Source organism: Haematobia irritans, chromosome 2 (genome assembly GCF_050003625.1).
Source record: "Haematobia irritans isolate KBUSLIRL chromosome 2, ASM5000362v1, whole genome shotgun sequence".
NCBI lineage: Eukaryota > Metazoa > Arthropoda > Insecta > Diptera > Muscidae > Haematobia > Haematobia irritans.
This window is the reverse complement of record NC_134398.1, coordinates 3,601,736-3,622,256: the sequence shown is the minus strand read 5'-3', so window position 1 is coordinate 3,622,256 and position 20,521 is coordinate 3,601,736. Positions and strand designations below refer to the sequence as shown.

General features: G+C 30.4%; 1 protein-coding gene across 1 annotated transcript in view; it reads left to right on the top strand.

Annotated features, from left to right (window-relative positions):
- The window catches only part of nolo (ADAMTS-like no long nerve cord), a 206,984-nt gene extending 198,181 nt beyond the window's left edge, over positions 1-8,803 (top strand). The window contains exons 15-18 of the mRNA XM_075293157.1: positions 6,429-6,896; positions 7,010-7,504; positions 7,692-7,842; positions 7,945-8,803. Coding sequence (XP_075149272.1) covers positions 6,429-6,896; positions 7,010-7,504; positions 7,692-7,842; positions 7,945-8,069 — 1,239 coding nt within the window. The 3' untranslated portion in view covers positions 8,070-8,803. The remainder of the gene's footprint in view (positions 1-6,428; positions 6,897-7,009; positions 7,505-7,691; positions 7,843-7,944) is intronic.
- Positions 8,804-20,521: the final 11,718 nt, after the last annotated feature.

Sequence of the window (20,521 nt, the reverse complement as noted above, 5' to 3'; positions counted from 1 at the left end):
CGTAGCTGTTATAGTCACCAGTAGATAATTATCGTTTTAAGTTACATTTATATAGCATAGTTTGCAGCGCCCACGAGCCCATGCAAACATAACATTATTTAACAGAAACATACATTTGTTTGCCACGTGGAGCAGTGGTTAGCATGTCTGACTTGCATGCAAAGGGTCGTGGGTTCAATCCCTGCTCCGACCGAACATTTTTTTGTTTTTTTTTTTTTTTTTTTTAATTTACACATTTATATTTATACTATATTAATTCTTTTTTAAATGAAACTTCGAAATGTGTGTCATTAAAGATTTATAGTCAGTAACAGTGCTTGATATAAACGAAATTGACTGATTTTTGGATAAAATATTATTTTTTATTGCAAAAATAACAATCTTGTAATAAAAACTGTTTTTGTACAAAACTTTAAAATTTGGAAGGAATTCAAAAACTAACAAAAGAAGAACGTGGAGTCGAGTATAAACATACATACATAATTTTATAATATAAACATAAATTTATTTAGGAGTGAACAGTTACTAGCATTTAACACCATCGCTCTAAAATTCCTTTTATTTTTCTTTAATAATTCATTTTAAAGAAAATAAACTTTTTAAATTGTTTTAGCTGTAAAACTCGAACTTAATGCCCGCTTTTATATTTGATGGTGTCCGTCAACTCCTCGTGGACTACTTTTTAATAAAGAGGAACTAAAGTTTGTTTTTTACATTTTACTGTGTAATTTTTCACTATTTCCTCCTTATTTCATTTTACTGTCCCAACTCTAAAAAGAGTATAGTGCCCTTTCGTTATTTTTATGAAGACCCCTGATTTCTTTTAACGAACCAAGAAAAAAATTGTGCCCATAATGCCAAAATGATAAACAAAACACATGTCCACACATACATAAAATGCTGCTCTCAAGGCGAAAACATAAGCTGTTTGTTTTTCAAATGTCTATTCTCTTGGTTCAGAATGTATATTCTCTTTATTCAAATTAAATAATATTTAGACTTAAACATATCACATTTTTGGCCTTATCATAAAACAGTTTTCCGAAACAACATACAAGCGGTTTCACAGAAATTGTTCTCTTTTGACTCTTTTGCTGTGTTATATTGATATCTTTCGTCAACTCTCCCGGTTTCCATCTCTATTTCTCTCTATACTCTCTCTGTCGCTTTGAATAAAATATCACAACATATGTATGTTTAGTCGAAATTTGTAAATTTATATATGTTTGTATTCACACATATGATTTTTATGAAACATTGATGCCCCAAACATAATATATTCTAACATATTAACATAGATGTCCCAAACATTTAGTGTTAGTTTAGGAACATTACATGTTCGCACTTAAATATATTGTGGTTTAAAATCGTGCCCGAAACACATTTTGTTTATATCGGAACATATGAAAAACATATTTTTCTAACAGTGCAGGGATATTAAAGATCAACGAATGCTAAAAAAACGATAATTGGGATGGAGAAGATTTATTGAGAATCATGAATATTTTGAAATCAGAATTATGGAATTTAAACGATCTTTCATTTAAATTCCATAATAGTTGTGTTCCTTTACGTACTACTAGTTACTACTTTTACTAGTTTTTACTAGAGACCAATGTCAAAATGCATGTCTCTTTTAAAATTTTTTTACTACAACCCAGTGGTAAAAAACGTCATTACCAGATCGATTATATCCTACCGATTTTGTCGAGACAACTACTCCACGTTTCCGATCAATTTTCCGCCTTACTTTTACGTTGGCGTGTCATAGGCAGTCGAGTACTTCGCAATTTCCATGACAAGGTAAATGAAAGCATAATGATAGCCCATTACAACGGCATTACCAATGCTTAAGGGTTTCGGATGACGATTATTGAATATTGTGTTTTACTCGGTAATGGGAACGATGGAGTAAACCAGTTTTACCTTCTATTTATAAAAGTAATCTAGAGCTAAGCACCCCTATTTACCACCCGATTCGCCGGTAAACTATAAAAATATGATATATTTTACAGTTTTTTCCTAAAAATATGCAAATAATATTCTATATAACTATTTTTTTTTTTTTTTTTTGGTTTTATATAAAATAACAATTAATATATATTTGGTAATAATATTTCAATACAATATTTAATACTACACGGATGAAAAAGGCTGTTTTTCATATGTTTGGCTATAAACATTATATGTTTGGAACACAAATTTTTAAACACAATATTTTTGAGTGCAAGCATACAATGTTCATAAACTAGCATAACATGTTTGGGACATATATGTTAATATGTTAGAACATATTATGTTTGGGACATAAAATGTTTGTAAATATAATATGCTTGGATGCAAACATATATTAATTTAGAAATAGCCTATAAACATATATGTGTTTAGTAGCTTGGAGCGCTATTTAACAGGGAGCGATATTGAATTAAGTTGGTGGTTGTTGCTTGTTATTACAAAATTAACATTTTATTTTTCCTTGGGCAATTGATAAGCTACTTCTTTGATCCTTACAAACTGTGTGGTCCGCTGTTCGAATCCCCGTCCGGCAAAAGGTAAAATTAAAATAAAAAAATCATACAATTGAAGTATTACAGAAAAAGGTGCTAAGAACTAAAAAATCTCGTGGAAGTGAGAAAGATGTGGGGGAATATACAATTGGGCAGAAACAAAATTTTGAGCATTCAGGTCGAAAACCTATGTTGTTAGCACCTATATTACCTGTTTATTTTCATAATTCGTTATGATTGTAAATATATAAATAAATAAATAAAATTTTGAGCACAATATTGTTTGGGAGAATTTTTTTAAGCATATAATATTTTTGGGTGCAAAATGCTTCCAAACATATTATATGTTCACATAATAACATATTGTTTTTTGGAAGACAACATTATTGAATTTGGATGCAAAAATACAAAATGTTTGGAACTTAGACTACCCAAACATATATTGTTTAGACTAATATGCTTTCAAACATATTATATATTGGAAGAGATCAAACATATAAATGTTTGGGCAATACCCAAAAATGTATATGCTTGAAGCAAAATATGTTTGGGAGTATATGTTACAGAAGCGATTTTTTGTGAGCGTGTAGGTAATATTGTTATAATAACTGGTATATATTTATTCATTACATTTTTGTTTTTTTTTTTTTACCCACAAACTTTGCGGAAATGGCGACCCTTGAAGTTTTTGACCGACTTCCTAATGTCCGCTATATAATCTTTTTCTGTGTACTGTTCCGTCTTGACAGCATCTGAAATAAAAGATTATATGTTATTAGTCAATAAATATACAAATAGAAAGTTATATAAGAAATATTACCTGAATCTGGCACATGGCTCCCTGGCTCCCCTGAATCTGGCGCTTGGAAAGGTGCTAATTGACGCAGGGAAATCGCTCTAAAATTATTTTCTTCCTTACGCGCAAATCGCTTTAAATTTCTGGACAAAAAATCCCTCCATATTTTAATTAATTATTTTCACACTTACCTTTACACATATACACCTAAACCTCGCTTTGCGTCGTTTCGTTTTGCGTTGTTTCGAAGTTGCGTCCCTGCTTAATTAGTACTAGTTTTCACTTTGCGTCGTTAGATTTTCGAAGTTGCGTTGTTATCTGTCTCCAATCTTTGCATGGTTTGCCATAGAAACTCATAATTCACTTTGCGTCGTTTCAGTTTGCGTCGTGTTTTTTGGAACGTATCTGCGACGTAAAGCGAGATCTAGCTGTATATCTGGAAAGGATGTACAACTCAATACAAATTAATTGATAATCTGGAAAAGATGTAAAACTCAATAAAAATGTATTTATGCCAGAAAAATTTTTCAGAAAACTGAAAAAAACGAACAAACAAAAACCAATGTTGCTTAGAAACGTTGCCTAGCAAATTTTTGAGTTTGTATTCCTATTTACAGACCCCTTACGCAGTAAGTGGAAGTCGTAAGCACTGGTTGTCCCACTACGAACCAACTAGATGACTATGTAATAGTTTTTATTTGTTTAAGTTTTGATGGAATTACACTCTGTTCGATTTTTCAATGCTAAGGTATAAGTAGTAGCATTGTCAACTATATGTGTGTTTACATACAACATACTTACTTAATCTTTCAAATTTTCCAAGAACATAATCGATCTTTTGGTAAGGGGTTTGAATTTTTACCACTGGGAAGTTACTCGACAAATTTTTTCGAGTAAAAGTTGTAGATATGTCATGACAAAAGTAATTATTTGTTTTCAAATATTCGAAACTAAAGTAGTTCCAAATCGCTTTTTTTGGAAATAATTCTGTAACTTTTTAATGGATTAAGATATCATCATAATTTATTCTTTGTGTCAAAACTGAAATGTTTTTCTCTATATTTAGAGGTTTGTAGGTCCCTAGTGGATTCACGGGCTGGTCTATAGACGTTGGAAGTTGGACACCTCGGATGTATGAAATTTAGTGTTACTTGGCAAACGCGCAATTATGCACCGATTTTCATGATTTTTGCTTTGCTGGATAGAACTTATAAACTACCATAAAAAGATTGTGTATGTGTGCGAATATATCTAATATTTGCGAGATAGGGCCTTACAATTTATTTTTTTGCAAAATTTGAACAAAGTGGGTCTGTATTTTGAGTCTAGAAGGACTACATTCCTTATAAAATTCAACGTATAACGTGTGGACTCCACAATTTGGAATTTCAAAACAATGCCGAACCAATACCACTTGTTTCGAAAAAAGTACCAAAAAAGTTTTGCAATTAATTTTTGGCTCAAAATAGATTTATAATCGAAAAATGCCTTATGTATTTTGCGAAGCAATTTCCACTTATTAATTGAATCAATAATTCAAATAATTTAAGAAGAATGTGAAGTCCAGTTAAATAAGTGATTGTCTCACTTAAAAAAATTAATTAAGTTTTGTGGTCAAAATAATTTAAACTTTTAGTTAAATAAATTAAAAAAGTAAAAAAAATATAAAAATAAAAAAGAAAATGTAGGTTTATTTTAGAAATATTTAACTAAAATAGTTTTCTAATTGCAACATACAGTCGACTCCGCTTTACTGAAACGTTAAAAATGCAGCCATTTAATTTCAGTTATCCGAAGTTTTTGCTAAAGCGGACTACGGATAACTGAAAAAAACTTCCAGTAATGCGAACTTCGGATAACTGAAAAAGTTTCAGTAAAGCGGACTCCGTATAACTGGAAAAAAATCCACTCAATTTCAGTTAACCGAACTTATGACCAATGCTATGTACATAAAATAATAAAAACAAGGTGTTTGATTCCGTCACAGGTTTGTGTAGGAAAATTGGAATTCATTTATTTGTGATTTAGAGTGATTTAAACTGTTTTGAAAGTGCCATCTTCACTTGAAATAAAGCGTTCTCAATACGGAGAAGAAAATGTACTCTCTCTCAATAGCGAGAATGTGGCATTTTCAGTAAAGCGAAGTCATACTAATGTGACGAAACTCATTTGAACACAAAAAACTTTTCAGTAATCCGATTTTTTCAGTTAAGCGGAGTTTCACTAAAGCGGAGTAATTTAAATGAAATGGACAGAAAAAACAACTGGGGAATGCGATCGATTTCAGTTATCCGAGGTTTTTCAGTAAAGCGCATTGCGCTAAAGCGGAGTCGACTGTATTACAAAAAAGTAAATACTAATCAAATTGGGGAAAATTTATTAAAAACAATAAATTTTTTCTGTTGTTTAAGAAAATTTCATATGATGAAAGAAAAAATTGGTTTTAAAAATTATTAAAATATCTTTAGCGCTGTACGGAGGGAGTTCAAGGCAGGTAAAATTTTAGTAAAATTTACCAATTTGAGCGATTTATGAATTCAATTTAAGCAAACTACTCCAATTTTAGGAACTATTTTATTTTTTAGTAAAATTGTGCTCTATATTTGTACACAAATTTTTCTTATTTTTAGTTCATTTCATTAAAAATAGCAAAAATTATTCAAATAAGGAAAATTTGCTCACTTTGGGCAAATTTTAAAATTTCATGAACTAAAATAAAGTTCAGTTATCAATAGCCTTTTTTGAGTGTTTTGGTTTTATGTCTAATTAATTCTCGATTGAAGAAATTTCAATTAAAATTTAATTTTTATATTTTTTTATATTTATTTTTATGCATGGAGAGCCTTAATGATAATCGTAGTAGCTTTAACTTTTTCAAACTATAATTTTCATTTTTAGTAAATTATAAAAATTATGAAAAACAAAATTTTTTTGCACGCCCAAACCTTATGTAGAACTCAAAACTTTATCATTACCTGGCCTAACTAAAGGTCATTCATTACCCAAAAACTAATTTAAGTTGAATGTAAAGCAAGAATGTTTTTGCCTTTAACAAATCGAAAAACATTCCAATAATTGCCTCTGTTGTTTTATTTTTTCTGACTCTCCCTCCCATCGACTATTAGTATCTTTGGCCATCATTCCAGAAATTTGGCAATTCTCGCGGTCATCATATGCTATCGGATAGAGGACTTCAATATGGCCTAGATATCGATCAAGAGGATGAACCTTTAAAACTGGTATCGCCGGTTGTAACCAAAGACCTCCAATCGCCACAAAAACCACGTCCCCTTAAGCTAGGCAAAGCGACTGAGGATGCGGAGCCCGATGATGGTGATGATGTCGATGACGACTATGACGGTGTTGACACGGCTGTTGATGATAGGGTCAAGCCAATGGCAAATGCAACGACAAATTCCACCGATAACGAGAGACAATCAACTTTGCATTTACCCCATGCCAGGTGGCCGAATCATTGGTCGGACACAGGCTCACCGCACATGACTGCTGTCAATTCAGTCACGTACAAATGGATAGCAAGTCCTTGGACACCATGCTCTCAAAAATGTGGAGCTGCTGGTTCGGGCTTAAGGGTAAGTAGGCATGAATGTTGCATGAATTTATGTCATGTCCAAATGGGCAAATACAATTTGTTTAATGCAATTGTCTCCTGGACATGCAACCATTTTGTTTATCCTTTCATTAGAGACGCACCATTACCTGTGTACGAATCCATTTGAGAAATGGTGAGTCCAACAATGACGCCACAGCCTCCTCCATCACTGGCCTTAGTGACAATAGTCTCTATGTGGAGAGTGGCAGGGAGAGGAACGAAAGGGCCACTCAACCCTTACTAGCCTATGGAAACCACAATCTAGAAACAACGACGGAGGCATTGGTCCACGAGCACGAAGAGATTGTCGAGAATGCTTTGTGCGAAGACTATGGCCTGGACATACCCGATACCTTTGAGACTTGTGGCAGCGAAGAATGCCCCCACTGGGTCAAGGGAGAATGGTCGTTGTGCCATCAGTCACGTTGCTTTGGTCGCAATACGGCCATCCAAAGACGTGAAGTGTCCTGTCGTTTTGCTAATGATACCCTATCTCGGTTATGTGCTGAATACGAGAAGCCCATAAGTCGTCAGGAGTGCTACAATGAACGCTGCAAGGGTGTATGGCGTGTGGAGCCCTGGTCAGAGGTAAATAAAACAATTTTGTCCGTTGGCCATAATTTTTTAGTTTTGTCAATATTTCATTTGCTCTCTTGTAACTCACTGAGTTCCTTTGGTTTGTTTTTTTTTTCCCCCCTTTTGCTTTGGCTTTGCTCCTTTAATTTGAGTTTCTGTTGTTTTCTTGTGTATTTTCCTCTTTGTTTTTGGGGTACAGTGCAATGCTCCTTGCGGCCGCCAGGGTATTAAATATCGCATACTGCAATGTGTTTGGTATGGGACAAGAAGACCAGCGGGCAATGCTTGTAAACATCAGAATCGTCCTGCAGTAATGAAAGTCTGCAAAAGTCCTCCCTGCTATGCAAAAGGTAAATAACAAAACAAAAGTGGGGTGGATGGGCCCTCCAATAAACGAAAATCTAATTGGCTTTTTTTTAATATTTCTCTCTCTGTCTTTTACCTCATTCTAGCCATAGAACGTTGCAAAGATACCTCAAGGTATTGCCGCAATGTTCGCTCCATGGGACTTTGCCGTTTACAACGATACCAGGAGAAATGTTGCAAGTCCTGCAAATACAATAGCATTCCAAATTAGCATTTACTTTTAGTGAATAATCATCACCCGCCTCCTTATTACCATTATCATCAGCTTCCTGTTCCCCAGGCGCCACAGCAATCGTCTACATCTCCCCCATCTGAGGAAGTCATTACTACTGGCCTCTACTATGGTCAAACTATGTTTGCCCCTCTATGGCCAAAACCTGAAGTCATTTCATAACCATTTTGGCTTTCAAACTCTGTTACTGGGTTATTAGGCTACTAACACAATTCGACGAAGAAAACTATGGAAAGTTTTGATGGAAAACAAAAGACATCTTTTCATCAGATCAGACAAAACCAACACAAAGCAATTATAGTTGAACAAGACAAAAAAAAAACCAACAACAAAAATGTTTCGATTATACACTAGTTGATTATAATTTTTGATAATGTATTTTTAAATGGAATTTAAGCATAACATAAAAGTTAGAAAATTCGAAAAGAACAACAAAAAGGATATCCACACACACACACGCACGCACCTCATGCTACAACTTTGTAGATAGATAATAATCTCATAGTAGTGCCATGTGTTTATCGAGACAAAGGTGATTCGAAGTTTTCTTATTTGTGTAATATAAACTGATATTTTTACCAAATATTTCCCAAATACAATAACAATGCAGAATTAGAATTGTAAGCCTTTAGGGCTGTCATACAAATACACTCATAGACAAAATCTGTTAAAAAAAAGCAGTCGGGGTCTGCTGTTCTATTTTGTTGATATCTCAACAAACATGTGGAAAAAATTCACGAAATTTTTTTCAATTAAAGTCTTAGTTGAGTTAAAAAAATATTAAATTAAAAATTGAATTGATTTAACAAATATTTTAATTGAAACAAAAATCAATCACAAAAATTAATAAAAATAATTTCGATCAATTAGTTTTCTTTCTATTTTACCCATTTTTGTTCTCTTAAGGTACTAAAAGCTTCCTTATTAAATGAAGCCCGCCTAAAGGCGAGATTGGGCATTAGAAGGTTAATTGATACTACACACAAAAAAAATCAATTAAAAAATGAATTCATCATTTTGTTATGTTTTTAATTGATACTATTAATTTTTGTGATTGGTTTTTGTTTCAATTAAAAAATGTGTTGTATCAATTAAATTTTGAATTGAATATTTTTTAAAACTCAATTAAGACTTTAATTGGAAAATTTTTCGTGAAAATTGTTTCTGTGTATCATTACTATGATTGAAGACATTTCAATTAAAAACTAATTGGATCAATTAATTTCGTGATTGAAGACAAAAAAATTTTTTTTTTCTTGGTGTGCTGTGACTGATTTCTCTTTTTCAACAAACTGTTTGTTGTTTTAGCAGATTTTTGTGCTGTGCCCACTAACAAATTTCTTTGGGTGTATCATATAAATGTTGCAGTATTAAGATTATATCAGAAAATTGTTTGGTTTGACAATATGCTGTGCAAATTTGATTTAAAAACATCTTAGCACGCAGTAACTAGCTGAGATAGTAGTGCTTTAGTATAAATCTTACAGTCCTTAAGGGTCCCATGTACGCTTCGTAAAACGATTTCAGTACAATTTTTTCAGTACTGGATGCAACATGGGCATGCAGTGATGCCAATTTGGTGCTTTTAGCACCAAATTTAGTGCTTTTTGATTTCTAAAAAGCACCAAATTGCCATTTTGATGCCATTTCAAAAAAAGCACCAACTTTGTGCTTTCTGCCATTTTCATTTAGTGGTTTTGGTGCTTTTTTTTCAGTTCGAACAGTATTAAATTTAATTGATACTAAAATTAGTATTACACTTTCAGGAGCTTATGAAACGCAACATCATTGCCAAATATAGAATTTGGTTGTTATGAAGGTGGTATTGATTATTTTTAATTAATATTGTTATTGAGGGTATTCTGTAGAAAAATCTAGCGACGAGTGCTGAATTTTGGAACTTGATAAAGATGTCATGTATTAAATTCACAAAAGCACGCACAACTGAAATAACCAATAGACTACTTCCATATATTAATATTTTGAAAGTTGAAAGACATTGCTGATCAAACTGAATTGGTTGGCATTAAAACTGATCAAGATGTATAGCGGTTCATAACTTCATAAAATTACAAATTCGAAACACAAACGGTCTATAATACATCTTCGGAAGTTTTTTTTTAAGTAGAGCATTTCATTTTCGATTTTGGTTCGAAGTGGTATGTTAGAATTTATAATATATTTTTTGTGCTTTTTGGCCTTTGGGGAGTTGGCAACACTGTGGGCATGAACTATCTAGATCAATGTGTTTGTATCGGTGTTCTATCTGGTCACATCTGATCAGCGTACATTTCGCCGGTATTTCCAGGCAGAATTATCGTGTCATGTGACGTGTCCTCGATTCACAATAGCCAGTTATTGTGAATACTTTAACAAATAAAATGACATTAAAAGCACAGAAGGGTCATAAATAAATGCACTAGGTCGAAATTTTTTATTTATTTTACAAATAAAATTTTATAACGGTTGACATTAAAATCGATCGATTCAGCCCATCTTCTAGTCTAATTTTCTAGAAAATCATATCCATCATTGGAATATCCCAGCAAAAAAATTTGGAAGTTCTTCCAAAGGCACAACGTTAAAAGCACTTCCAGAAGATGCCCTCCCAATGATGTTCTTTATTTTAACTACCCAGGAAGTTCTTTTTATTCAATTTTTTATAACTTGGTTTTTTCATACTTTTAATGGATAATTTAATTTTTTTTTGTTTCAAATAGGTTAAAAACAGAGTAAGAAATCATAAAATGGTACAAATCATTTAAATTTTTTTGAAAAAAAAAATGCTAAATTCAATTTGAAAAATTGTGAATTTTTGAAAATATTTGAGGTCAAACGTTTCAGACAAGCGTTAGAATCCATTAAAAATTATAAAAATTATTTATTTGACAAAATATCACAGAATTTTTTAATTTACATCCAAAACATTGAATTCGGATCACACCTAAAGAAGTGATGCAAATGGAGGACTTCCGTCCTATGACAAGCCCATGTTAAATTCATCACTTCTGCGCCAATTTTGCACCACTTCTGGATCCAAAAAGAATATTTTCTTTACTTTTTTGGCGACGCTTTTTTTGCTGGGATGCTATGCAATTACAGTCGAATCGTTCATTTAACGATTGAACAACTCAATGAAATCTTATGTGGGTGAATATTTCTTTAGTTAAAAAATATAAATAGCCCAATTCTCAATAACAATTCCCTGGGAATTTTTTCCCTCTTCCCTGTACTCCTATTCTAAACAAAATCTCCCTGGGGATTTTTTCTTTATTCCCTTTTCCCTTATTCTAAACCAACTTCGAAAATGGGAAATTTTCCCTTGGGGGAAAATTGGTATTACAAATGACCATAAAAAGGGAAAAACGATGACATTTTTTGGGAATAATTCCCCCAAAAAATCAAGGGAGTTGTAACCAAAACGCATCATTTCTCTGTAATTTCCGGTCAAAAAACTTTAAATTAAAATTGATGATGGGATGCATCCAACTACCGAATGCTCATCTCATGGTTACAGATCTGTACATATTTTAAAAATTCTTTTATATAGAAAATAAAGGTTTTATATTTAAACTATAATACCCCTTCCTGTTTTATTGTAGGTGCTTGTTTCTTAAAGGAGCAATAATGGGAATATGTGTCCCGCGTGGCGTAAAAAGCTGAAGAAATTTACTAGTTTTCTTCTTCCGTTTTAATGAAATATATCCAATTCGGGCATAGGTGTTCTTTAAATATATTTCTGACTTCTTTATGAACTTTGTTCAGGCTACTCTGGACCACAGATATGTCACGATCTTTTCCTACGCCCTTTTTGGTAGCAACCTTCGACAAAGAAGCGTAGCAGCTACTCTTACTAGTGGACATAATCCAAAAGACTTGCGTTGAGGTGAAATGTGGGCTGCTAATACATCCAACAGGTATTTGAAGGCTGGATTATTTACCCTATAATATTGTATCACAATGGACTGAATGGTCTAAGTGAGTCCGAATCAAATCGGGCTGCCATTTTAACCCTATAAATTTCATGAACTAAGTAACAACCTCTTCATGTACAAGTATGTAGTTACAACGTTTCAGGCAACTCAAGTTGGTTAATGGCATCGCGGAGCTACCTCCTTCCTATCCTTTAGACCTTGTTACGTTGATACGCCTCTCCTCAGCTACTACCATAAACACGGCACTGAACATTTTTGACGTTCTTCACGTTTAACTCAACTTTTACATCAACTTAATACAATTTCAATTCAAAATTTTAATATTAACAATTTATTAGTTGAAGCAAAACAGCTGACTTCGAATACTCTGAATTATTTCTCCCACGTTATTCCCCTCCCCTACTGTTTAGATTGGGAGGATTTTATTCCCGTGGAAAATGAATTCCCAGGGAACACATTCCCTAGGGAATATTCAGAATTGGGCTAAAAGTATTCGGAGTCGAACCAAATTTTTACGACTCCGACTCTAGCAAAACTTTAGATTCCAACTCCACAGCTCACACAGTAAAATGTAGTCACATTCGTGTTATATTGCGGTATTATTATTATATTCGAAAATTAGGCCAGGTTTTTAGTACTGAATGCAAGATTTGTATGAGTTAACTAGAAATTTTCAGACTCCAACTCCACAGCCCTGTTAATAAATATGACGTGTTATATAGCGCTTTTATGATTATATTAGAAAATTAGTCGTGTTTTTGTACTGGATGTACGATTTGTATGAGCTAAATAAAACATCTCATCAGTTCAAATCTTGCCAGCATCGCCATATTGAATACTGATAAAGTAACGGTACCTCGATTCACAATAGCTACACACAAAAAAATTTCACGAAAATTTTTCCAATTAAAAATTTTAATTGAGTTTTAAAAAATATTCAATTAAAAATTTAATTGATTCAACAATTTTTTTAATTGAAACAAAAATCAATCACAAAAATAATAGTATCAATTATTTTTTTAATTGGATCAATTAACTTTTTAATTGACCTTCAATTAATTTTTTAATTGATACTATCATTTCTGTGATTGAAGACATTTCAATTAAAAATTAATTGGATCAATTAATTTCGTGATTGAATCAGAAAAAAAAAATTTTTGTGTGTAGTTATTGTGATTAACCTGTCCCATAAAATTGATTTCAAATGGTGCAAATAAGACTCATCATACCCTATATTATAGTTTGAATGGCATACATTGTTTGTCGGCAGGAAGTTCCATTATGGTAAATAATGCAATTCCAAATCACATTTGTAGCACTTAGATTTTTTTAAAGTATTGGTTCACAGAAAGAAATATTTGTCTTTTTAATTTCAATCACAAAATCAATTGATCGAATAATAATATTAATAATTTAATTGTAATTTTTCTAATCACTGAAAATTGTTATATCAATAACTGGAGTCAATTAACAACATTATTAATCAGTCAATACAAATTTATTGATTTTATTGTGATTGATTTTTGTTTTTATTTGAAAATAAATTAAATCATTTAATTCATAATTGTATATATCTCGTTTTCAATTAAATTAAGATTTAAAAGCATAATTTAAATTTTAAACTGCTTTTGTTTTTAATTCTTAATTGAATATATTCTCTTTTTCAATTAAATTAAAATTTTGTTCTTTGTGACTAAATTGGTACAATTTATGGAAAATTATCATCCTATTAATGAAGCTAAAACTTATGCATGATGTGTGTGTATGGTCATCTTTAGATCTAAAAGGAAAGTAACCCCAAACAAATTGAACTAATTACCCGATTACAATTAAATATATACAAAAAATTGACCCCAAATGAAAAGGAAAACAAAGTGAAATACAAAATTCCTAAAACCCCAATCGAAAAACATCTAAAATATTTAAGATAATGAAATTATTGTTAAAACTTAAGGCTTATATATACAAACGAAGTACATATATATGAATATGAACAAAGATTGCATAAATACACTTGGATCATATTAAGATTTCAAAAATCGCTCCCATCCCAATTTGAGTTTCATAAATCAAAAAATTATAATGGAATTTGTTTATCATATAAAATATATATTTTTTTTAATTCTTTGAAAACATCAACCACATTTAGAAACATTAGACGCTCGGGTGATTTTGAAGTTTTTACGTTAATCTCCAAAATTGTAAGTACAGAAATTATTGAGATTTTTGCAAAAATTTATTCAATCTAAGGCAGTAACCTAGCAAAAAAAATTGGAAATTCTAAAAACACAACTTTTAAAGCACTTCCAAAAATGTCCTCCCAAAGTTGTTCTTTATTTTAACTGCACAAGAAGTTTATTTGAGTCATTTTTTTATAATTCGCTTTTTTCGTATTTTTAATGGGAATTTTAAATATTTATTGTTTCAAATAGGTTAAAAACAAATTAAGAATTAATAAAATAGTGCTAATTATTTAAATTTTGCCTAAAAAAATGATGAAATTGCGAATTCTTTAAAAAAATTGATGTCAAACTTCCAGACAAGCATTATAATTGCATTAAAAATCATAAAAAATTTAAAAATTAATTAGTTGTCAAAATATCACAAAATTTTTTAATTCACATCCCAAACTCCGGATTCGCATCACACCTTAAGAAGTGATGCAAATTCAGTGCAATAGCTGGTGAAATGGTGACAAGTCCATGCCCATGTTAAATTCTTCGCTTCTGCGTCAATTTTGCACCACTTTCGGATCCAAAAAGAACATTTTTACTACTTTTTTGGCGACGTTTTTTTGCTGGGAAATTATAATGTGGTATGCAATTATTTTCAGAATATTTTAACAACATCACATGAGATTTAATTCTTTACCCTTTTCTAAAAGCAAGTGCCCCTTTGCATTGAATACAAACTACGTAATGAATTTCTCCATAGGTCTGCCCTAGTGGTTATTCTTCAAATCACAATAACAGGATATTGTGAATTATAAGAACCATATAATGAGCATTACTATCAGACTAATTGCAAAATATCTTTGTAGTAACAACAATAGACATTTTTTATTTTATGTTATTCCATTTTGTTTGTACAATTCATTCACAATTAAATGCTATTGTGATTCAAGAAGTTGGTATTTTTTCAAAAGACTACGTCATAATGTAGGCGAGATTTTCTGGGCCCTGTAGACAGGATAAGTCTTTTTAAAAGCTCACCATGTTTCATTTACGTAAAGTTTACAAATTTATATACAGGCCCTAATGTTCAATACTATGAATATTTGTCTTCACTTCATCATCTACATCAATTTCATCATCATAATAGCCCGTCGTACTATAGAGAATAATTTAACAAAAAAATTTTGTAGTTCGAAAACCTTTGTTATTAGTACCTTCCTCATTTAATATCATAATTTGTTATGGTATTAATGTGTCCCATTGCAGGTCTGTAGGTAGGTCTGTCCTACTGGTTATTCTTCAAATCACAATAACAGAATATTGTGAATTATAAGAACCATTACCCTAACATTAATTCCATAATATCATCGCAGTAATAATAATAGAAATCTTTTATTTTATCTTATTTCATTTTATATAATTCACAATTAAATGCTATTGTGATTCAAGAAGGTGGGATTTTGTCAAAAGTCTACATCGTAATGTATACCATATTTTCAGGGCCCTATAGACAGGATAAGTCTTTTTAAATATTCATCATACATATTTCATTTACGTAAAGTTTTCAAATTTTATATAAAGGCCTTAATTATCAATTCTATGAGTATTTTTCGTCAGTTCAGCATCTTCGTCAATTTCATCAATTCTATAATAGCCCATAGTACTATAGAGAATAATTTAACAAAAAAAAATTTGTAGTTCGAAAACCTTTGTTATTAGTACCTTCCTCATTTACCCCCATTTTCATAAAGCTCCGTTAGTGTTTCGTTAACTAACCAACTTTTAAACCGTATTATAGACGAAGCTGTCATCCTGCCTTTATATTCCATAGGCCAGTTAGGAAATTAACTGACTAAAAAATTTCAGTTAAACTTAACCGGAGAGAAGATATTTGCAATTTACTTTCTGTTAACTGGCAGTTAAAGCCTAACGGAGCTACATGAAAATGGCTGTTAATATCATAATTTGTTATGGTATTAAAGTATCCCATTGCATTGAATACAAACTACGTAGTCAATTTTACCATGGGTCTGTCCTACTGGTTATTCTTCAAATCACAATAACAGAATATTGTGAATTATAAGAACCATTACCATAACATATTTTCCATAATATCATTTCAGTAACAACAATAGAAATATTTTATTTTATGTTATTTCATTTTACTGTATAAATAATTCACAATTCAATGATATTGTGATTCAAGAAGGTGGGATTTTGTCAAAAGTCTACGTCATAATGTAGGCGAGATTTTCTGGGCCCTGTAGATAAGATAAGTCTTTTTAAATATTCATTATGTTTCATTTACGTAAGGTTTACAAATTTTATATAAAGGCCTTAATTATCAATTCTATGAATATTTTTCGTCAGTTCAGCATCTTCGTCAATTTCATCAATTCTATAATAGACCATAGTACTATAGAGAATAATTTAACAAAAAAAAATTGTAGTTCAAAAACCTTTGTTGTTAGTACCTTTCTCATTTAATATCATAATTTGTTATGGTATTAAAGTATCCCATTGCATTGAATACAAACTACGTAGTCAATTTTTCCATAGATCTGTCCCACTGGTTATTCTGCAAATCACAATAACAGAATATTGTGAATTATAAGAACCATTAATTCCATAATATCATCGCAGTAATAACAAAAGAAATCTTTTATTTTATGTTATTCCATTTTATGTTATAAATAATTCACAATTAAATGCTATTGTGATTCAAGAAGGCGGGATTTTGTCAAAAGTCTAGAATAAAATAAATATTTTTTGTTATTTCTACAGAAACCATAGATTTGTTATATACTCAAAAATCCTTCCAAATTATTAAAATAATTATTTATGTTAAAGAAATTTTCCAACTTCTGACATAGCCACCCAACTATTTTGTTCAATCACTCATTACATAACATCACAATATTACAAAAATATTTTCTCCCATTTTATTTTTTTTTTTTAACTAGAAACAAAAACCAAACGAAACAAAACACAATAAAGAAAACCACGTAAACGTAATGTTATATAAATTATATGTAGTTAAATAATGCCTATAAGCACTGTTGAATAAATAAAAATAAATGTAAATACAAATGGTTTATAAAAAATAAAAATAAATTACCATAACATGAAAGAAACAAAAAAAAAACAAACAAAAGAAATAACCACATAAAATCTAACTAAACAAATGCCAAACAATTCATACCCATGAATATTACACAACGATACCGATACTCGTCTATTTATGCCACCAAAAGCAGCTAATACAATTTAATATTAAATACAATAAAACAAATTCAACAGTAATTGAAACAAAAAAATGGAAGACTAAGATCAGCATAAAACATCAAATTTCGGAAGCCATTTTATAATATAAAATAAATATTAAAAAAATATTGTGGCCTGCTTTGAATTTTTAAAAATAAAAATGCTACCAAAAAATAAGCCCAACCCAAACGAGTAAATATATAAAAATTTTCTAACTATAACTTTCCTATGCCATTACTACATTTAATTTTAAATTCTATTTTGTTTTTATTATATAAAAATATTGGAGACACTGATATAATTGATAATTTGTATACATAAATTATGTATCTCTATGAAATGCACTGTTAATTAGAATTTCTTTTATCTCCATTTATTCTAACCAACTATCTAGATTTATCTAAAGAAAATTCTTTAACTCTACCATAAACCTATTGTAACCTATCAAAAAAACGTCTTTCATAATGTTTTTTCCTAACCTAATAGTTTGTAATGAAAGTGATTTGATTTTGAAAATATAAAATATTTTGTAAATATATATAGCAAGTATCCGTTAAAAAAACTCATAACCCTATTAAATTCCTTATCCTTAGACCACCCAAAAAAAAATACTCTGTCTCCCCTTTCATACACATAATAGCATATATATACATAGACTATATAGTTTATCAAAATAATATTAGTATTAAATAAAACCAGAGCTATTATATATAAATGAAATGAAAACAAAAATTATTACAAAGATATAACAAATACTATTAATTAATTGATTGATATAATTAACCTAAGTGTTTTATAAGCAAACAAATTTTTTTTTTATTTAAAACAAAAATAAAGTATTGAAGCAACAGCAAAGAAAGGCAGAACTTGTTTGTAGCTAATAAAACGAAACCTAAATTCAATGAAATTGTAATTCTATAATACCATATATATACGAAATGATATTTTATTATTTTTTAAACTCATTTTATTTTATTAAAAATAAATAAGTTTTGTCTTCCTTTGCATATGTAACATAAACTATATTTACATATAATAAATATATAATTTTTTTTTAATTTTAAGTTATTCACCCAACACATTGCTCAGAGTATTGTAAAGATGAAAAAAAAACAACGCAAACCTTAAACAAATAAAAAGCAAATATTTAAATATTTTATTATTTTATATTATAGAGAGCTAATTTGAAAACTTTGCGTCCTATTTTGTTTCCATTTCAGTATGTATTTTTTGTTTTGTCTATAAAAAATTATGTTTAATAGTTATAAAATAAAGAAAAACGAAAGAAAACAAGTTGTAACACCATAAACAAATGCGTTTTTATTCTGGTAAGAATAGAGCATGAAAACAAAACTATCAATTATTGTCCCATCTTTAGCGATGTGGGACAACTCTAACCATAATACCGCCAAAGAAAAAATACTCTCCTTCGCAACGAAATTGTATATAATCAGAAGCGTTGTATAACTAACCTTTTTTATTAGCTTTTAAAAAAAATAAAAGTCTTCTGTTTTTTCGAGCTTGAGATCGGTATATATTTATGTATTATTTTCTTTCAATATTTCGCAATTTCTTTGAATTGCCTCTTCAGGAAATATGTATCTATAATAAGTATATTATAATAAATTAAATTAATAGTATAAACTATTGATAACAAACTTTTTTTATATTAAATACATTAACAACATAAACATAATATAAAAAAAGTTTGTTATCAATAGTTTATACTATTAATTTAATTTATTATAATATACTTATTATAGATACATATTTCCTGAAGAAGCAATTCAAAGAAATTGCGAAATATTGAAAGAAAATAATACATAAATATATACCGATCTCAAGCTCGAAAAAACAGAAGACTTTTTATTTGAAAATAAAGATCGAAAAACAACAAAAACATAAAATTTTAAAAAAAAGTTTATAGCTTCACACAAAAACTTCATTTACCTTAAATTTCGTTCTTTACAAAAGAAAATTCTTCTCTCAGTGTATATCTGGCCATTCGTAATCCAAGTAAAATCGTCGCCAAATTCTGTACTCGCTAAAAGTTCTTGGATTCTTTGTTCTTCGGATGTAGCAAAATAATCAATCAGACGATTTTTAATCTGTTATCCGGGTTTTAATTTGGTCACAATTTTCCGGTTGTTTTAAAAAATGTCACTAATTATTGTTAAGATTTCTTGGTCCATTTCAACGATAGCGTTGAACATTTTAGCTGATTCACTTGTGATGCCATGTTGTGTAAATTGGGCCTCAGGGAGAACAAACCACAGAGGAGCATTAAGTTTCCAAAATTTTTTGTAGTTTTACAGCACTCATTGTTGGGGTTTGGGTTGTGAGGAACTGAACGTTTGATACTGTACTGACTGTTGGTCCAGATGACGATCTCGTGGTTTTCCGTGACATTTGAAAACGTTCGGGGTCACCAATTATAAAATTATCTGATAAGAAAATTTTATTTTTTATTAAGCTTCTAAGGTTGAGATATATTTTATTGAATATTTTAATGAATTAATGAATATTTTATTTTTTATTTTTAGTAGTCACAATTATTATTTTGAACTCTACTCGCTTTAGTATGTGGGTGCCCCCACAGATATACTCGTTCGTTTTGTTTTTATAATTATTACACATAGTTGTCATGCAATTAACTTATCACACTATAGTAATTAATTTGTTACTTTTCGTTAAAAAAAAATAAAAAAAATACAAACTCTACAATAGCCACACTGTACAACTGTACTGATGGTGTGTGGCTAAGCTAACCAGCTTCTCCGAATTCAAAACAGGGTGCTATTCACACCCAGTGGCAGTTGACAGAGTATCTGGTTCGTGGCTAAGGTAGCTCAAACCATTGTGACACAGGGCGATGCGGTGTTTATCCCTGCTTATATACCACTTAACTTGGCAGCATTATGCGTCAATCTTCCAAAGAGTATCTAGTAAAATGTCATATGTCCATGTAACAAAGTAATACAAAATTAACAAATTAAAATAGGGTGTTCACACACAGGGCGTCTAAAAACATATTTTTAAGGACAAATTACTTATACCC